The sequence below is a fragment of the Micropterus dolomieu genome, linkage group LG01 (genome assembly GCF_021292245.1).
Source record: "Micropterus dolomieu isolate WLL.071019.BEF.003 ecotype Adirondacks linkage group LG01, ASM2129224v1, whole genome shotgun sequence".
In the NCBI taxonomy this organism is placed as follows: Eukaryota; Metazoa; Chordata; class Actinopteri; order Centrarchiformes; family Centrarchidae; genus Micropterus; species Micropterus dolomieu.
Window position 1 is genome coordinate 17,043,210 of NC_060150.1, and position 19,259 is coordinate 17,062,468.

General features: G+C 39.0%; 1 protein-coding gene across 4 annotated transcripts in view; it reads left to right on the forward strand.

Moving 5' to 3' along the window:
- aox6 (aldehyde oxidase 6) overlaps window positions 1–19,052 on the forward strand; it is a 21,906-nt gene extending 2,854 nt beyond the window's left edge. For 2 of the 4 annotated variants that reach the window (XM_046060434.1, XM_046060425.1), the window contains exons 2-35: window positions 413–470; window positions 599–695; window positions 2,805–2,913; window positions 3,288–3,414; window positions 3,691–3,752; window positions 4,007–4,084; window positions 4,268–4,348; window positions 4,648–4,792; window positions 7,268–7,360; window positions 7,497–7,648; window positions 7,918–8,011; window positions 8,342–8,451; window positions 8,911–9,095; window positions 9,411–9,573; window positions 9,687–9,770; window positions 9,899–10,068; window positions 10,176–10,302; window positions 10,979–11,101; window positions 11,376–11,472; window positions 11,749–11,873; window positions 12,106–12,239; window positions 12,433–12,520; window positions 12,844–12,930; window positions 13,029–13,220; window positions 13,370–13,597; window positions 13,884–13,979; window positions 15,479–15,607; window positions 15,692–15,766; window positions 15,870–15,922; window positions 16,009–16,123; window positions 16,233–16,298; window positions 17,436–17,624; window positions 18,053–18,220; window positions 18,692–19,052. In XM_046060434.1, coding sequence (XP_045916390.1) covers window positions 413–470; window positions 599–695; window positions 2,805–2,913; window positions 3,288–3,414; window positions 3,691–3,752; window positions 4,007–4,084; window positions 4,268–4,348; window positions 4,648–4,792; window positions 7,268–7,360; window positions 7,497–7,648; window positions 7,918–8,011; window positions 8,342–8,451; window positions 8,911–9,095; window positions 9,411–9,573; window positions 9,687–9,770; window positions 9,899–10,068; window positions 10,176–10,302; window positions 10,979–11,101; window positions 11,376–11,472; window positions 11,749–11,873; window positions 12,106–12,239; window positions 12,433–12,520; window positions 12,844–12,930; window positions 13,029–13,220; window positions 13,370–13,597; window positions 13,884–13,979; window positions 15,479–15,607; window positions 15,692–15,766; window positions 15,870–15,922; window positions 16,009–16,123; window positions 16,233–16,298; window positions 17,436–17,624; window positions 18,053–18,220; window positions 18,692–18,742 — 3,951 coding nt within the window. In that variant the 3' untranslated portion in view covers window positions 18,743–19,052. Of the gene's footprint in view, window positions 1–412; window positions 471–598; window positions 696–2,804; window positions 2,914–3,287; window positions 3,415–3,690; window positions 3,753–4,006; window positions 4,085–4,267; window positions 4,349–4,647; window positions 4,793–7,267; window positions 7,361–7,496; window positions 7,649–7,917; window positions 8,012–8,341; window positions 8,452–8,910; window positions 9,096–9,410; window positions 9,574–9,686; window positions 9,771–9,898; window positions 10,069–10,175; window positions 10,303–10,978; window positions 11,102–11,375; window positions 11,473–11,748; window positions 11,874–12,105; window positions 12,240–12,432; window positions 12,521–12,843; window positions 12,931–13,028; window positions 13,221–13,369; window positions 13,598–13,883; window positions 13,980–15,478; window positions 15,608–15,691; window positions 15,767–15,869; window positions 15,923–16,008; window positions 16,124–16,232; window positions 16,299–17,435; window positions 17,625–17,718; window positions 17,869–18,052; window positions 18,221–18,691 lie in introns of those variants that run through there. The other 2 variants (XR_006826715.1, XM_046060443.1) reach the window with 2 other exon arrangements.
- The last annotated feature ends 207 nt before the right edge of the window (window positions 19,053–19,259 follow it).

Below are 19,259 nucleotides of genomic sequence, written 5' to 3' on the forward strand. Positions count from 1 at the left end.
TTTTTTGCTGCTTTGAAAATCTTTCACGTCTTTGATCCCAAAATAATGACTCACCACTTGTGTTAACAATTGAAATTACAGTATGTAATACCCAGTATGTGCAGTAAAAACTGTATTATTATACTACAATGTATGATTATATTTGATAATAAATGAAATATCTTTGGGTTTTGAACTATTAGTCAGACAAAACAAGACATTTGAAGGTGACATTCTAGGCCCTGGGAAACAATGATGAGCATTTTGCACAATTTTGTGACATTTTACAGCCTAAACAAATAGTTGATTAATCGAGAAAGTAATCTGTAGATACAGTACTGGAGTAGACTTACTTGGTTACTTTCCACCACTGAATAATATTTAAAAAAAAATATTTTAATACATTTTCTCTTTTCTCTTTCTGTCAAAACAGGTAACAGAGAACCATGCAGACCCTGAAACCATGCTGCTGTCCTTCCTCAGAGAGAAGCGTATCCTTCAGATCACCTTCAAATCAACCTTCATAAATATGCTTTTATGATTGAATTTTTTGTTGATGTGAGCGCCACCTACAGGTTTCGATACCTGAGGCTGGTTATTTCCTTGATTGTGACTTCAGTGAGATTAACTGGAACAAAGTATGGCTGCGGCGGTGGAGGCTGTGGGGCGTGCACTGTCATGGTCTCGCGCTACCAACCTGCCACCAAAACCATCATGTATCCTTTATGATAAACCGCACGACCTTGCCTGATTGACCAAGACACAATTAGACAAGTTGTGACCTCATACCAATTCATTTTAATATTATAGCACTGACTGAAAATCACAACCATGTAGTTTATCTGGTATTTCAGAACTGTACACCACGTTATTATGTCACAAATTGATTATATTAATTGGAGCAGAGACTAGCACTGAGTCCCAATTCCATACTATTTACTTGTATAGATAACACCACTGGCTCCCAGCCTGTGGATCAGGACCCCTCAAAGGTTTGAACGATACATTTTAGGGCTTGCAAGATTAGAATCAAGTTGAGGAAAGCAAACATAGTTCTGGTGCAAAACACCTGTGAATCACTGGTCAGTTTTACTTTACTTACTTTTTCTTAAAATATAAACAATCACTTTGTTGAAATTTCAAAAAATCTATTTATTATTCCAACAATACAGATACAGTTGGCATGAAATGTTTTTTCAGGTCCAACACAGCATCGAACGAAACATAACATAAAAGATAATTACACAACTTAAGAATAGGTGTGCATTAAAAAGTATGTTCAAATGATCTATAAAGAAATGTCACATATAGCAGAGTAAAAGATACCGTACTGTTTGGTACATGCAGAAAATGTGGATGGATGTGTCAATTAATGCAATATGACAGTATATACCAGGAGATGCCTGGGAAGCTTTATGTAACCCTGTGACTCGATTCACCTGAGACTGTCAACATTTCCCCCAGCACCAGCTGCTAGCTTAATAGCAAACCAATCTCTGTGTAGACGAACAGCTAATTTTAAATTTAAATGTCAGAGGCATTATTTAACCTCATCACGTCAGGGAGCAGATTGGCGAAAAAATCTTCCAAGCTTCTCACCAAGGTCAGTATTTATTACAACTGGGTGCAACACAGACCGGAAAATGTATTCGTTCAGCCATGAACATGGTTGGTTAAATTCCAAAATACCAAATGCCATTTTATTTACTAAATTAGATTTTTTGAAAACAAGAGGGAGGTTGAATGTGAGGTGGTTATCTGCCAAAGTGGTTTGGAAATCCACAGCTAAGAGTTAAGGAAGAGCTGATGGTAATTTCCCTTCCTGGCACCAAACCAGTAAAACGCATTTCACTCCTTCACTCTGCTGTAGCAGAGGAGGAGCTAATCGATCACAAACACACACATCCAAATGTAAAACAAATGGTGGACAGAGCCTACAATACAGAGGACAACTTTCTACATTCTGACTTTAAAGTGTATGATTACTGTAGATCTGAATGATCTGTAGACAGATTATGTATGCTCAAAACATCACACATTATTTGCTGTTATTAGGAGAATGATAATAATAAGGACTTATAATAGTGAGAAACATTCTTCAGACTGTTGTTTGATTTATGGAATAAAAGCTATTGTTTTTTTTTTATGTATTATAAATTAACATAAGAATATTATTCTCAGTGGTTCTGACAGCATTAGGATTAACATTAGCAGAGTAGTAGTGACAGTACTAGTAGTAAAGTAAATGTGGTAGTAATATAATGTCCGGGTCCACAGGTAGTAGTCAAACCTGTTGTCTCAAAACCTGAAGTAGAAAAAATAATTTTTTAACAAATAATTTTTCAGTCCCTTTTCCTGCACAAAATAAATATCTTCATAAAAATGAAGTGTTAATTTGTTCGTGATTCAAATGAACTACATCAAACATTATTGAACATTTATCGAACATTTGTTATATTTTTATTGAGGAAAATAATGCGATAATTAAAGTAAATGTAATGTTAAATTATGACTCCACACCACAAGTTATAGTGAGCAATTTAACTGCAATCTACTTGTGAGCAACTCAAGAGTGGCTTCACAAATAGTTTAATTTTAATAGGTGAAAGTATTCAGTATTTCACAAGAAAAAAAGCTTAAGTGAGAATAGTGTTAGAAAAGGGGTCAGAAACCACTGCAGCAGCAGTAGCAGTGGTATTAAGTTGTAGCAGTAACACCAGTAGCATTGCTAGTAACAATAAAAGTAGCAGTAGTAATGGTACTTGTATTAATGTTATGTTTTCTGTCAGATCCATCAGCACAGTTTCCCTTCACCATACCATCAGCCATTACTCAGCCAACGCATGCCTCCTGCCGCTCTGCCAGCTTCACGGAGCTGCCGTCACCACGGTGGAGGGCATTGGCAGCACCAAGACCAGGATCCACCCTGTCCAGGTCAGTGCTGGGACGCCTTACTTATTTCAGCATTATGTGCTGAGGGAGTTGGTAAATTTATATAGATCCAATTATTATTTATCCTCCCTATATTTTTATGTCTCTCTGTGTAAAGAATGTTGAACAGTGACGTTAGCCTAGCCAGCTAAATTTATTGATGTCTATGCAATCAAGTTCCTTCACCTCTCAGAAGTTTCTCATCAACTTCATGTGAGTGCTCTGAATTCTTCACTTGTGTTCCTGGGTATATGTTTACACAGTTTGCCATTATATTCCAGAATTATGCATATAATTGAACGCACAGATCCAAAGAATAAATGTATGATTTAAAAGTCATCTCATGGGAGCCTGAACTGTGGACGTTGTGTTTGTAGGAGAGAATAGCGAAGGCTCATGGCTCCCAGTGTGGCTTCTGCACTCCAGGGATGGTGATGTCCATGTACGCTCTGCTGAGGAACAACCCTCGGCCCACCATGGAGGACATCACACAGGCTCTGGCTGGTTTGTTTGCTCGTTTTTTTTCTGAAATCTATTATAATTTAATTTAATGTTCAATGTAATAACCAGGAAAAATAGATATGTACCATCACAGATGTGAAGAAACAAACAAAGAGTGAGCACTCTTTGTGTTTACGCAGCATTGCCTTGTTGTGGTTATTATCTTTGTATCCATATGCATGGGAACATACCAATGATTTTTATTATCAAACAAGAATACAATCTCACAAACCTGATATGCACCCAGTCCTGTCCTCATTGTGAATCCATGCTTTTCAGGTAATCTGTGTCGTTGTACTGGATATCGACCCATTGTTGACGGCTGCAGGACCTTCTGTCAGGTACAAAGCTCAGCTCTAAAACCAATACAGGTTGCGTAATCTTAATCTGTTCGTAGGACTGGTTATTGCCACAATGCAAGTTTCACATCTGATAGCAAAAACAGTAAACAGTAGTTAGTAGAGCAGAAAGGCTTCAACAGTGCTGAATCCTTTTGATCTGATGATTAAAAACATGAATTCACATGATGGGAAAATGTGTAATAAATGTGTAATTGCTGCACTCAATGTGACATTAAGTAAATTAATCTCATCAGGAAGCCAACTGCTGCCAAGACAATGGAGCTGGGAAATGTTGCCTCAATGGAGAGGAAAATACTGACGAACCAGGGCATGTGAGTTCAAATGTTTATCTTTTTTCCCACTTTTTCTTTGCTTGCCTGTTTTATTTTCTTCCAAATTTTTCTTTTTTTTTTTTTTTTTTTTTATTTTCTCCTTCCCTTTTTAGTTTTGATCCTTTTCCATTCACTTCTGTGTTTTTCTATCTTCCTCTTACTGCACCTTATTATGTGCTCCAGGAAAAGCCACAGCTTTTTGACAAGGAAGAGTTTCTGCCCCTGGACCCAACACAGGAGCTGATCTTTCCTCCTGAACTGATTGTAAGGCATCAGATGTTGTTTCACACAACAAGCAGTTCCCTTTGTACATACTTGGCACACAGTATTAACTCACAGCGGGTCATTTGAGTTCTTGTGTATCAGCTGGCTCACTGCCAAAGCTCTCTTTTTGCTGTTAGTAGTGCTAATTTTCACGACTTATTGTTCAAAGTGAATTATGTAAAATATCTTTTATTAACCACATGTAGCATAAACACCTCAAGTCTAAAGTGGATGAGTTATTGCGGTTACAAAGTACTTTTAATAGTAATTACAATATAAAAACACCACTTTCATCACAGTTGATGGCAGAAACAGCGAAACCACAAACACTCACCTTTCACGGGGAGAGGATGAGCTGGGTGTCCCCTGCCTCCCTGGATGAGCTGGTCCAGCTGAAGACTAGTAACCCTAAAGCCCCGCTGGTCATGGGAAACACCAACATAGGTCAGTAGTAAAACCATTCTTCCACTGAGCGAGAAATGTGTGTGTGTGTGTGTGTGTGTGTGTGTGTGTGTGTGTGTGTGTGTGTGTGTGTGTATATATATATATATATATATATATATGAGGGAGAGAGAGAGAGAGAGAGGTAATTTACAAAGTGGCGGTTGTGAAAAGAGGTGTTCTTAATAAGGCCAGGATTTGGTTTTGTAGTTGTTTAATTGTACTGGATATGGCTAAATTCAGATATAAACCTGATATAGTTAATTACAAACTAGAACAACAAAAACTAATTATGGATCTTTTTAAAGATTTGCATGGACTTTTATATTAGAAAACAACAAGTCAAACGAGTCAAAGCTCAGCCTTGCCTTAATAGTGAGACCCGTGCCCTTAGACAGGAATGCAGGAATGCAGAGAGGAACTGGAAATAGAATAAACTACAAGTGTCCTACGAAATATTGAGAAATTCCTAACATCTTACCAACGCCTGGTCAAAGTCTAAAAGTAAAGTATTTCTCTGATATCATTGCTAGAAATGCACACAGCCCTAAGACCTTGTTCAGTGTAATAAACACTGCACTAAACCATGCTACTGCACTCCCTAATGCTACCTCTGAAATTACAGAGAAGTTCTTGAGGTTTTTTATTGATAAGGTTGACGTCATTAGATTTGGTATCTCACCCTCCGGTCTTGACCCATCTGAACTTGTCCCATGCCCTAAATTGTTTTGAGCCTGTGGCCTTGTCTGAATTGATCGATATAGCCTCACTCATGAAGCCTACTTTTGCTCCTACGGACACTGTCCCCTCGTGTATTTTTATAAGAGGTTTTAGATGTTGTTGCTCCTAGCCTTTTGTCTATAATAAATAGCTCTCTTATAAATGGAATTTTTCCATCCACTTTTAAACTTGCTGTGGTTCAGCCTCTTTTTAAAAAACCCAATCTTGACCCTATGGATTTTAATAATTTTAGGCCCATTTCTAAATGATCTTTTATGTCTAAATTTTTGGAGAAGGTCATTCTTTCTCGACTCTCCTCATTTTTAGCTGAAAACAATGTTCTGGATAACTTTCAATCAGGTTTCAGGATACATCACAGTACAGAAACGGCACTGCTTAAAGTATTAAATGAGTTGTTGCTGTTTGGTGATTCTGGAAATTGTGCTATTTTACTCTTGCTTGACTTCAGTGCGGCTTTTGACACCGTTGATCATGACATCCTCCTGGATCACCTCCAGCAAGGGGTTGGTATCCAGGGTGTCGCGCTACAGTGGTTTCACTCTTATTTGAAAGATAGAACTTTTTCTGTTAACATTGGTAACATTTCCTCTTCTTCAGAAGCAATTAAATGTGGAGTACCTCAAGGTTCAATCTTGGGGCCAATGTTATTTTCTTTGTATATGCTCCCTTTGGGCTCCATTCTCCCTAAACATAAAATATTATACCACTGCTATGCTGATGATACACAGCTGTACTTACCTCTGAAGGTGATTCAAAGTCCTTACAGTCCATTTCCAACTGTCTAAATGGTATTAAGCGTTGGATGGCAATCACCTTTCTCCAACTAAATGAAAACAAGACAGAAGTAATATTATTTGGTTCCCCTAACTCAATTGAGGAATTATCAATAAATGTGGGACCCCTGTACATTAATGTACAACCCTTTGCTAGGAACTTAGGGGTTATCTTTGATTCAGCATTAAAATTCGACAAACATATAAACTCTGTTGTTAAAGGTAGATTTTTTCATTTAAGGACCATAGCGAAACTTAAATCCATTCTCTCTGTAAAGGACCTAGAAACTGTCTTGCATGCTCTTATATCATCTCGAATTGATTTTCTGCAATTCCTTGTACTTGGCATCTGTCACTAATCTTTATAACGCTTGCTAGATTGTTAACTGGTACAAGGAAGAGGGACCATATTTCCCCAATATTGGCTACTCTTGACTGGTTATCAGTCAAATATAGAGTCGATATTAAGGTGCTGTTAATTGTTTTTAAGGCATTACATGGACTGGCCCCATCTTATATTTCAGAACTCCTTATGTTTCATCACTCCTCCAGACCCCTCAGATTATCAAACCAATCCCTCTTAGCCATCCTACAGTCTCGTATGAAAACAAAGGGTGACCGTGCCTTTTCAGTGTTGGCCCCGAGACTGTGGAATAATTTACCCCTGATTATTAGATCATCCCCCACTATCCACACTTTTAAGTCTCGACTTAAAATACATTTATATTCTTTGGCGTTTGAGTCTGTTTAGGGGCACCTGCGCTTGTGTCTTATTGCTGTATGTTATTAATTGTTTAGACTGTTTTAATTTATCTGGTTTTATTTTTTATATCTTTTTCTGTATAACTTGTCCAGCACTTTGGTTAACTCTGGTTGTTTTTAAATGTGCTTTATAAATAAACTTGACTTGACTTGACTATTGTCATATTCAGATTCAGACCAGTTGAACTGCTTTGTGTTGAAGGTCCAGATATAAAGTTCAAAGGCGTTCTGCATCCACTGATAATATCTCCAACCAGAGTAAAGGAGCTGTTTGAGGTCACTCAGACACAACAGGGTGGGTAACCTCTCTTTGTAGTTTCCGTATTGAGGTCCCGGAGGTTCATGAAACTCATCAACATAAACATAAGAAAAGAAACTCAGGACAGCACCAAGCTTGCAGATTTGTTGGTAACATACTGGCTTCTCTTCAGGTGTCTGGGTGGGAGCGGGCTGCAGTCTGTCCGAGGTTCGATCTCTTTTGGAGAAGCTGGTTCCTCAGTTTCCAGAAGAGAAGACCGAACTGTTCAGAGCCCTGATCCAACAGCTGGGGAACCTGGGAAGCCAGCAGATCCGTAACGTTGCTGTAAGTAAACTCCAACTTTACTAATATGTTTTCAGTCCGAAATGTTGACATAAGTCATTTCTTTCTCATCTTTAATTTATGAACTTCTTGCCTTCCTTCATCCATCTTTTCCTTTCTTTACTCTCTTCCTTCTCCCCTCCTGTAGTTGGAAAAGGGCTCTGGAGAACAAATGAAGTTTACGTATTATTTAGATTTAATCATAAAATCATGTGAATTTATATATATGAATAATTAAATGCATGTGTTTATTTTTTCTTTTGCATATTTAGTCTCTTGGTGGCAGCGTCATGAGTGCATACCCAAACTCAGATCTGAACCCCGTTTTGGCCGCCGGGAACTGCAAAGTGAGCGTAATTTTGAACGGTAAGTTAAGAGTTTAGGAACCATGTGAGAGATTTTGTCAAAGAATCTATGCTGTTGAGACTGTAGAAAAATGTAGATTCATGTCACGCACTTTTAGTTTTCTTCACCCCTGATCAATGTTGGTAACGCACTACAAAAGTAATGCGTTAGAGGACTCGGATTAATTTTGTTTAAATGTAACACATTCACTAAGGGATTTTCATTTCTGATGATGCAAAAGTACTAAAAGAAAATTCAGTAAGTTACACTGTAATGTAACAAGTTACATTTAAAAGTAACTTTGCCCAACACTGCTCCTGATTAACAAGCAGTTCTGTCTGAATCTAACAGGAGGAAGACGAGAGGTTCCTCTAAATCAGGATTTCTTTGTGAGCTTTGGAAAAACCATCCTGAAGCCAGAGGAGATTGTTGTTTCTGTCTTCATTCCCTTCTCCAGAAAGGTACATATATTTCAAATAATATTAATGAACAAATTACCCTTAAATTTGTTCTGTAGTTTCTCTTCACTATTTCTGAGTCTCAAATGAAAATGTAAGGCTTTGAAAAGCTTTCAAATGGTGTTCTTAAAGTTTTATATTGGCTTTTTTATCACCTTATGCAGGTATACTATAGGTCAACAATCTAATAAAGAAGATAAAAAAGAAGAAAAAAAGAAGATCTGTCAGATGAATGAAAAAAGTGTGAAATTAAGGCAACTAAAATAAGTCACAAGTCATAGGTTTAATCAAAAGACATGAATTTGTCCGGTTGTGTTGGTTTAATACCTTTTGTTACATTATTGACAGTGTGAGTTGCTCTTCTTCTTATTTTTGTTCCAAACAAAGAACAGCTAATAAAATGGTAAAATATTTATGTATGGAAGAACTTCATAGATTACTACATGAGTTTCTGTCCTGCAGGGGGAGTTTATTCGAGCTTTCCGTCAGGCTCCGAGGAAGGAGAGCTCCTTTGCCACAGTGACTACCGGGATGAGGGTGTTTTTCTCAGAGGGATCCCGAATGGTTCAGGATGTCGATGTGTACTACGGAGGATTGGGGCCAACCACTGTTAGCGCCGCCAAAACCTGCGCAGCTATTGTCACAAGGTCAGTCATGTTCATCACACTCTTTGGGGTAATTTAGTCTAATTTATATATTAGTTTTTCTTTATTTTTTTATCAGAAGTGAATTACCAGTATTTTCTTATGTTTCCTACTTTCCTCTATTTCCTTTTCTTCCCCCTTCCTGTCCTTCCTTTCTTCCTATTCAGCTCCTCTCTTCTCTACTAATCAGCTACTTCTGGTTGCACTCTAACTTTTAGTAAATTGAAACCAGAAAGCATCTTCAGTTTCAGTATAGGATAAAATAAAAGAGTTAGACATGACCCAAGAGCCACTAAAAAACTCCTGTGTTTCCTTCAGGCCCTGGGACAATGAGACCCTCAGCCGGGCCTATGACATCCTCCTGGATGAGTTGGTCCTCCCTCCTTCAGCTCCTGGAGGCAAGGTGGAGTTTCGTCGCTCTTTGACTCTCAGCTTCCTCTTCAAATTTAACTTGGAGATCCTGCTGAAGCTCAGAGAAATGGTAGGACAGGACACTGATAAAAAACTACTACAGTTTCAAATGTAATTTTTTACCTGACATAACGCACTCCAACATGGTATGAGATACTTATACAAGAAAGTTTCTGTTTACAGAATGTGATTACAGATGAGTTTCCTGAGAAGATGCAGATTCAGCCTTTACCCAGAGAGATCCAGCCCAGCGTGCAGGAGTTCCAGGTCAGAAGATATCCCCCATTCAAAGCATTTTCACAGTTTGATAAAACACTACACAGTTAACAACGTTGTGTTTCCTTTCGTCGACCCACAACAGTAAATTAACCTGACTGCTTCTTCTTCTTATTCAGGATGTGTCAAAGAGGCAGAGCGACCAGGACCCAGTGGGGCGTCCCATCATGCATCGCTCTGCCATCAGCCATGCCACAGGCGAGGCCGTGTACTGTGACGACATCCCCAGAACCAACGGGGAGCTCTTCCTGGCTCTGGTCACCAGCTCCCGAGCACATGCTAAAATCACGTAAGGACAAAGTGAACAATTTGTGGAGTTTTGCAGCCACTGATCTCTGACACACCTTCTACTGTAAATCTACACTTCTTGTTTTAAACATGTCTTTGGTCCAACAGAGGACTGGACATGAGCGAGGCTCTGCAGCTTCCAGGTGTCGTCGATGTCATCACGGCCAAAGATATTCCTGGGAAGAAAGTCCGTAAAATGTTTGGTTATCCTGAGGAGCTGCTTGCTGAGAGCGAGGTAGAGTGCGAGTGTGTGCACACCGCTTTATGTCTTGGTTTTCATGGTTTGTGTGTGTGTGTGTGTTTGTGTACACATATTTATATTCTTTATGGATTGTATATAATCCACAACAGCTCTGAACTGGCTTATTTAAACACAGATAGACTTCCGAAAATATACATTTTTTAATGTGTAATGCAAACAGTGTCAGAATATTGATTCACTGATTACAGTTCTCTAAGCCATAAAATACCTGGGAAGTATTTAACTTTTTAGGATTGGAACAATGTAAATGTTATGTGGTAATATGCGAAAATATGTGCAAATATAAAATGTTACTAGAAATATACAGTATATGAATACCATAATCATTATTATCATGAATTATCTAGGAATAGCTCTTGTATTTTTTACACCACCAACATTTTTCAGTATATTGTAAATATATTTTTCCCTATATTCTGCCGGACAGTATTACAGGATGTGCAGTGCAAGTCACTGTGTGCCAATATTTTACATTTCAGTAAATAGAAACTATGTTTCTGTTGCTGTTTATTCCAAGTTCTTGAATGTCAAGGCCTTGGTGACAAATATGCCCTTGTCACTAGTGTAAGCTAGAACCTCAAAACAAGCTGCTATGATCAACTTGTTTTGTATCTGCAGTATAATTGTCTGCCTCCCGGTTTGTCTGCAGGTGTCATGCGTTGGCCAGATCATATGTGCGGTGGTCGCTGATACAAGGGCGCATGCCAAACGAGGAGCGGCAGGTGTGAAGATCAGCTATGAAGACCTGCCTGACCCGGTTTTTACTACAGAGGTCTGTGGACTCCAGCTCAGCTCTTAATGTCATCAAAGAAATCCAACTCAAGAAGACACAATTCTTGTACTGCTGTACCACATCAGATCTTGTTTGTGTATCATTTTGTTCATATTACCTTCTTTTTTGCTGTGTTTAGTATCTTTGGATACTTGCACCCTTGAAAGTTTGAACCTGTAGACAGCAGTGCAGAATTAGCTTTCTACAGTCTTACTCTTAGGTGTGTGAGTCGACATCACAGCTCCTCTTTGTTGGTTGTTTCTCCCTGCGACAGGAAGCCATTGAGAAGTCGTCTTTCTTTGAGCCTCGGAGGGTGATTGAGAGAGGCAACGTGGCTGATGCCTTTAAGACTGTTGATCACCTTTATGAAGGTAAAAGTCTGTTTCTCTTAGTAGAAGAACATGCATGTGCTGAAACATGTTGGTGTTTTTTGTAAAATACAAGAATCGTACTTTTATTATTCATTTTGTATTCAGTTTTATATAAAAGATTTGGCTAGACTTTTGCCTCAAGCTTGTCTTCCTAACATACAGTGCACTGCTGCTCCTTTTGTACTGCAACTCATCCCGTCTAAAACAGAACTAGAATTTGGATTAGTCCATTTCTCCAGTGTTTTTACCTCACTGTGTTTGTAATTGTTTCCTCAGGAGGGATTCGAATGGGTGGCCAGGAGCATTTCTACATGGAGACTCAGAGCATGCTGGTTGTTCCTGTTGGTGAGGAGATGGAGTTCAACGTTTATGTCTCCACTCAGTGGCCAACATCAACTCAGGTACTCAGAAATTTTGATCAAAGTCATTATGTAAAGGCCTTACAAAATTTTCTGTCAGTTAATTTATGGAAAGTGTGTTAAAAGTGAACAGTTCTTTAATAAAGAGAGAGCGGTACTTACTAGTTCATACTGTATAAATGTGTTATGGTTTAGACTGATAGTGATGGTGAACGAGAAATGAGAGGGAAGGTGGATTGTTGTTGTTTGTTTTGTCTCATTTTCCTGACTACAGGATGCAATAGCGGAGACGTTGGACATCCCATCCAACAGGGTCACCTGTCACGTCAAAAGGATGGGCGGAGCTTTCGGTGGGAAGGTCACAAAAACCTCGATACTGGCTAGTATTACATCTGTGGCTGCGTGGAAGTAAGTCACAGTGGACTGAATTTGCCTAATGATTCAAAAACAACAAACAGGACCAGAAAATCTTTTTCGGACAAAAGAACATGTCAGTGAAAAGAGGAAACAATAACAGTTAGAGAAAATGAAATGTTGGGGATCAAAAAAAGGCTGGAATAGTCTATTTTTCTTTAATATAATTGTTTTAAATTGTGTACAGGACCAACCATGCAGTCCGCTGTGTACTGGAGCGGGGCGAGGACATGTTGATCACAGGAGGCCGCCACCCTGTCCTGGGAAAATACAAAGTATAACACACTATGCCTTTCATTTCAGCAAGGTTCTCAAGATAAATCTTTAAATCTGACCTTGGGGTCAAAACTGCCCAAGAGATCCTACGATAAATCCTACAGGTCATGAGATTATTAAAGGGGAAAAAAAGATTATTAAAGGAGTAAAATATGTTTACACACATTTATACACATTGTTGTTACACTTTTCTCTTGTGGTTTTAAAAAATGGATAATTAAAGTTACTTCCAGACCTGTCCTTAACCTCCCACATGTTGAAGTCGTGGTGTGGGTCAGGAGAGATTAGGAAATCTTGATAGCTGATTGCTGATTTATTTCAGGTGGGTTTCATGAATGATGGAAGGATCGTGGCTGCAGATATCCAGTACTACATCAATGCTGGCAACACTGTCGATGAATCTCTTTTGGTTGGTAGAAGCTGTTTGTCATTCGACTGTGTGTTTCCTTCAGGTGTCAGAAACAGATAAAGCGGAAAAAAACCAGGTAATCATCTATGTTCTTGCAGGTAGTAGAAAAAATTCTCCTTCACATTGACAACGCCTACAACATCCCCAACCTGAAAGGCCGTGCTGCCGCCTGCAGGACCAACCTGCCCTCCAACACGGCCTTCAGGGGGTTCGGTGTGCCGCAGAGCATCATGATCGTGGAGAACATGGTCAACGACGTGGCTGTGGTGCTGGGACGCCCTGCAGACCAGGTCATTATACATGTAATCTTGTGAAATTGTGTATATTAAAAAGAGAAGAACTTCTCAAAAACTACAGGTGGCAGGCACTGGTCAATATCTTGTATTTTTACAAAAGACCCCTCCCAGCATATGATTCCTATTTTCAAATTCTTCATCAGATTCGGGAGATCAACATGTACAAGGGGCCGTCAGTTACCCACTACAAGTTTGAGTTCAGCCCAGAAAACATGCTGCGCTGCTGGGAGGAATGTAAGGTGAAGTCTGACTATAGCGCCCGGTGCAGAGCTATCGACCAGTTTAACCAACAGAATCGCTGGAAGAAGAGGGGGATGTCCATCATCCCCATCAAATATGGGATCGCTTTTGCAGAGAGCTTCTTAAATCAGGTCTGTGGGATTCACTTTGGTCTGTCTCAACTAGGTGTTATGCACTGATAAGATTTTTGTGTATTTTCCTACTTGTTCTGGCTTATATCAGGATGCATTTTTGTAAGGATTGTAGCACAAATGTAGCTGGGAAATATGTTCAACTTTTCAGACATGGCTACTGTAGCATAATGAAGATGTTAATGTGTTTAATTTATTTGAAAGAAAAAACATTTCCACACTCTTTTAGTTGCTTTTAAAAAAATATTTTTTTGTGATGGTGATTGTGCCTGTTTGTGTGTTAAAGGCTGCAGCTCTGGTTCACATCTATAAAGACGGCTCAGTTCTGGTAACTCATGGCGGGACGGAGATGGGTCAGGGAATCCACACTAAAATGCAACAGGTACTGTGAGAAAGAAGTTAAGTGTCCACAGGTCATCACAGCCTCTTCAATCTACTTTATAATCATTTGTTACCCACTGTTCCACCTGTTGATTAAGAACATTCAAACATTCACAGACTGCTTTATGTTCCATGAATATGAACATGTCATATATGTATTGACAGGTTTGAGTCTTGCCTTTTTGTTCACTGCAGAGTAGTGTTGTAGTCAACACCGCCCAAACCGAGACCAAGTCAAGACCAAGAACCGGGTTTTATCGAGACTGAGACAAGACCAAGACTTTTAGGGGCTGAGAGCAGTCGAGACCAAGACCAAGGGAGGGCGAGACCGAGTCAAGACCAAGACCAGTTCCCTGCATTGCATGGCACGCAATAAAATGTGAAACGAAATCATAGGTAGTTCTCAAATTGATCTGAAAGATCCACATTTCCATTAAAACATACATACAAACACTAAGAGCTGAAATCAACGTAAGCATCGCAGGGAGGGGTTGCAGTCGTTAATTAGGGTTATTGGTTGCATTTGAAGCAATATGTTTTATTTCCAATCAAAGTTAGGATGTTAACAAATCGGATAATGCAAAAGCAATTTATTGATATTCCCAAAGTTATGGTCTTGAAATAAAATCCCGAGTCCTTAATGACCGAGACAAGACCGAGTACAAATGCGGTCGAGACCAAGACAAGACCAAGACCATCAAAAAGTGGTCTTAAGACCGGTCTCGCGTACTACAACACTATTGCAGAGTATACATCTAAAACGTTAAAATGGTGTCTCCCTACCTTCCAAGGAGTCCATGTCATAAAGTGTTAAACTTTGTCCAAATTCATCTAAAGGTTTAAAAAAAACAACAGTTTTCATTTAGACATTCCTGCAGGTTGTCTGAATAAAACTCCAAGAGATCCGCCTCTCAGCCATCAGTTTTAATTCCTTATTTTGTTCTGTTTATTAGTAAAATGTCTGACCCTTAAAGGATAAATCAGGTGAGATTCTATATTTTTCTTACTGTCAACAAACTCCATGAAGATCAAACTACAAATGAACTGATGGTACTAACAAGTACTGTGTGTGTATCAAAGCCTGATATATCTTCTTCCTCTGATCCATAGAGCTCCATTGTTTCTACAAACTATTTAAAACACACCAGTGAGCCTCACTGCTGCACTGGGTGACCTGTTCCTTCTTCACCATGAACGCACACCCTAGTTTATTTTGACTCAGTCCCACATACACCACCCTGCTGCTCCTAATACTCTAAAGCACCAAATGGGGATTAATCCGCCGCAGAAAATTGTGCCCAAAGAATGCATAATTTCCTCCTTTTTGTTTGTTAAAAACTTCAGTGAGCAGCTGTTTTAGAAATTTCCTGAGCCTTTTTTAAAAAATGAAACTATATATTTGTGAGGTGGTTTTCATGTGATCTGTTCCCAATAACAAAAATGTAGAATAGTGCCAGTATTATCCTTTCAGCTCAGGGTTTGTGTCCTGTTTGCTGTTAGGTGGCGAGTTGTGAGCTTCATATCCCGCCTTCTAAGATCTACATCAGTGAAACTAGCACCAACACTGTTCCCAACACCTGCCCCTCTGCTGCCTCCTTCGGTACTGACGCCAACGGTATGGCAGTCCAGGTAAAGTCCAGTTCTGTCATTATTTTTGCAAAACTCTTTATTACTACTGTAGATATGTATCATTTTCATTTTTCTTTCTTTCAGAATGCCTGCCAGACTCTGTATCAGCGACTGGAGCCTATCAGGCAGAAGAACCCTAAAGGATCATGGGAGAGTTGGGTATGATTTGATAAGAAAGAAAACAATTGTCAGTAATTGCTGTGGGTAAATTAGGAATTTACAACATTTTAATGACAGAAATATTTCTTTATTTTGTACTCAGGTCACGGCAGCATTCTTTGAGAAAATCAGTTTATCAGCTACTGGATTCTACAGGTACGACAAATATCAATCCATATTACTACTATTTACTACTATATTTATTTATCAAGTGAAAGTGACCTCTTGCTGTGTGTCCTCAGAGGTCCAGACCTTTACATGGACTGGGACAAGATGGAGGGCCAGCCTTACGCTTACTTTACATTCGGGGCATGTTGCAGTGAGGTGGAGCTGGACTGCCTCACAGGAGACTACAGGGTCAGAACTGAACCATTTCATCTCCACACCTTTCATGTTATCTCTGAACACTGGTCAGACTCATTGTAACAGAGTGCCATTTGAAAAGAACTTTTTTTGTTTGTTGTAGACGGTGAGGACAGACATTGTGGTCGACATCGGTAGAAGTGTGAACCCGTCAGTCGATATCGGCCAGGTGAGTCTAGTCTGTTGTTGACGCTAAAGGCAGAAAAAGAGAAGAATCTGGTAACCATTTAGTTATCATAAGGAAAATGACTGTAATATGTGAGGAAGGTTTCAAGGAAGGACTGTAATTTGATATCAATTATAGAGAAAATGGAGACCATGTTCTGTTAGCACACACAATTAATTTGTCAGTTTCAATTGTCTTCTAGTCAGTGCACAGCAGGTCAGCTGAACATGGAAACATTTAAAACTCTTTCTGTTCTGTCTTGTCTTCTGTCTGTTTAGTTGCACATTAAAGGCAAGCATACAATTAATCCAATATAGCGATCAAGCTTCTAACAACTAAATGAAGATTGAAATGATTTTCAAATGGATGTCACTTGTTTCAGTCAAGATTTTACAGGAATACCTCTGGAAAACAACTGCTTTTTTATTTTCTGGTTCTTTCCTAAAAACTCACATAAATGAGGGTCTACTGTCTCAGAACTTTGTTTATAATTAGTACTGGAAGGTTTGGACTGGAGTTTTAAGGACAATACTGATATCACCTTTTAGGAGTAAAATAATTCAAGAACGATATATCTGCAGCTAAACAGATCCCCTATTTTATTTTAAATAATTATTATTGTAACCAAGATGCATACTAAGTGGGACATTTTACTATGTAAAAATTCACTTGTCATTGCTCTCTGGTGCGTTAACGTGAGATAAAATAATTGTCTGCGTTAATTAATTAATGCGTTAACGCGATAATAATGCGTTTCCTTGCCCAGCCAAATATATATCTATAGTGAGGTGTAGGTAGGTATACTTGCCGATAAATACACTGATACTGAAGCTAATATCGGCCGTGCTCTAACTCTGGTACCAAACATTGTCCATTTCACCTTTTCAGGAAAGTTTCTCAGAAATTATGACACTATGGGACATTACGGGATGGAAGTGTTAACAAAAATTCCTAAAGGAATCTGAGGCTTAGAGTCCCAGAAAAGCGCACATTCCTACATATTTTCTTTGTGGGCTTCTAATTTGGGTTAAAACATTGGCAGAAAGATTGTGGTGCTTTTCCCTTTCTTCCTTTTTGCCTGTTCTTTCCTCTTTCTAACTTTATCTTCTTCCTTTCTTCCCTCGTCGTCCGTGCTCTCAGATAGAAGGAGCGTTCATACAGGGTTTGGGTCTCTTCACTCTGGAGGAGTTGAAGTTTTCCCCATCTGGGCTCCTGTACACTCGAGGTCCGTCTCAGTATAAGATCCCTGCGGTCTGCGACCTGCCGCTTCACTTCAACGTTTATCTGCTGTCCGACTCCCACAACCCCCACGCCATCTACTCCTCCAAGGTCAAATTATGTTTTTACTTTGTGTCTGTTCATCCCTTTTATTTGAAGTTATCATGTCTCCCTTGATTATCTCTGACCTTTTCAATTATTAAAGGTTCATTGTGCAATTCTGGATACACTGACATTCCTGAATCACTGTGTCAAATGAAGATGAAGTTCATATGCAGCACTGCATGGTATTTGTATGAAGACATTAGGAGCAAAAGGCAGAAATGCAATCGCTCAAATTCTTTTGAAGGAAGAGGTATAAACCTTTTTTAAAGAACTATAAACAATGTGCTTTTTCAAAATGAAATGTTTGATATGCTTCTCAGACTCTTGTCTACAGTGGTATTCTGTTTTAGTTTTTTTAACATTTTTGGATTCTTGCTGTGTTTACATCACTCTATGTAACAAGTAATATTCGTGATGATTCTTTGGCTCTGCAGGGTATCGGAGAACCCATCCTGTTCCTGGGCTCTTCAGTGTTCTTCGCCATCAAACACGCCGCGGCAGCAGCGCGCTTAGAGTGCGGTTTAATCGGCCCGTTTTCCCTGGACAGCCCTGCGACACCAGAGAAGGCCTGTCTGGCTTGTGCCTCCCCATTCACTCAAAAGGTAAAAATACTGGTGTTCTTACTCAGTAAATGGAGTGGTAAACCTTATACACATGTTTTAATTTACTCACCTGTAGCAGCACCATTTACCATGGATTTTCAGATGTGTCGTTCAAAATATCCCTTTTGTCAAGGTTTGAAATCCTCCTAAAGAGTTTTTCAGCTTTTTATGGCAGGGTGTCCCACTGCACTTAACTTAATGCCAGGAGAAAACCTAGGAAGCTTCTGCACAATCTTTCCTCATTGTTTTGTTTGTGGGAGCAAACTAGTCTTGTAAAAAACTTTATTGGTAAGCTAAATAAAAGTATGATTTATTGTATTTCCTTATTAATAGAAATGATAGCACAGCAAAAAAAATATTCTCAAGTATTACAAACTGTGTCCATTACAAAGCATTTTAAAATGATGGCCATAAATGTATTAATTTAATGTGTGAATTATTTTCTTTTCCCCTGTTTTATTTTGTTTCAAGATTCCAGCCAGCAAACCAGGATCTTTCAAACCGTGGGCCTTAAACATCTGAAACTGAATCAGTTTTCCTTTATTTGATCAAGCAGAAGCTAGACTGACTAAATCAACTAATACAGTTATTTTTATACACACACACACACACACACACACACACACACACACACAGACACACACACACACACACACACACACACACACACAGACACACACACTCTAATCCTATAAAAAATTTGTATGTACATTTAACAAGTTGAGTTAATTCATATTGCACATGTATTTTCATTTATAACAGTGTAATGTGAAATAAATGCCTTATAACCACTTAATTTTTAAAAGAATGAATAAATTAAACATGAAATAAACCTAGTGTTTCCTCTAAATTCATTCAGTATCAGTACACAACCACAGCAAGAACACTACCAGTTATGTAGTGAAAACATGACAGGCTCTCATTGATGGTCTCAGCCATACAGCCGGTACATAATTGTTGGTAAACTAACGCACATGTCTCTTTGTGGACTGAGGCTGATCACACGTCGACACACCCCAGGGTCGCGGTCCCATCTGGA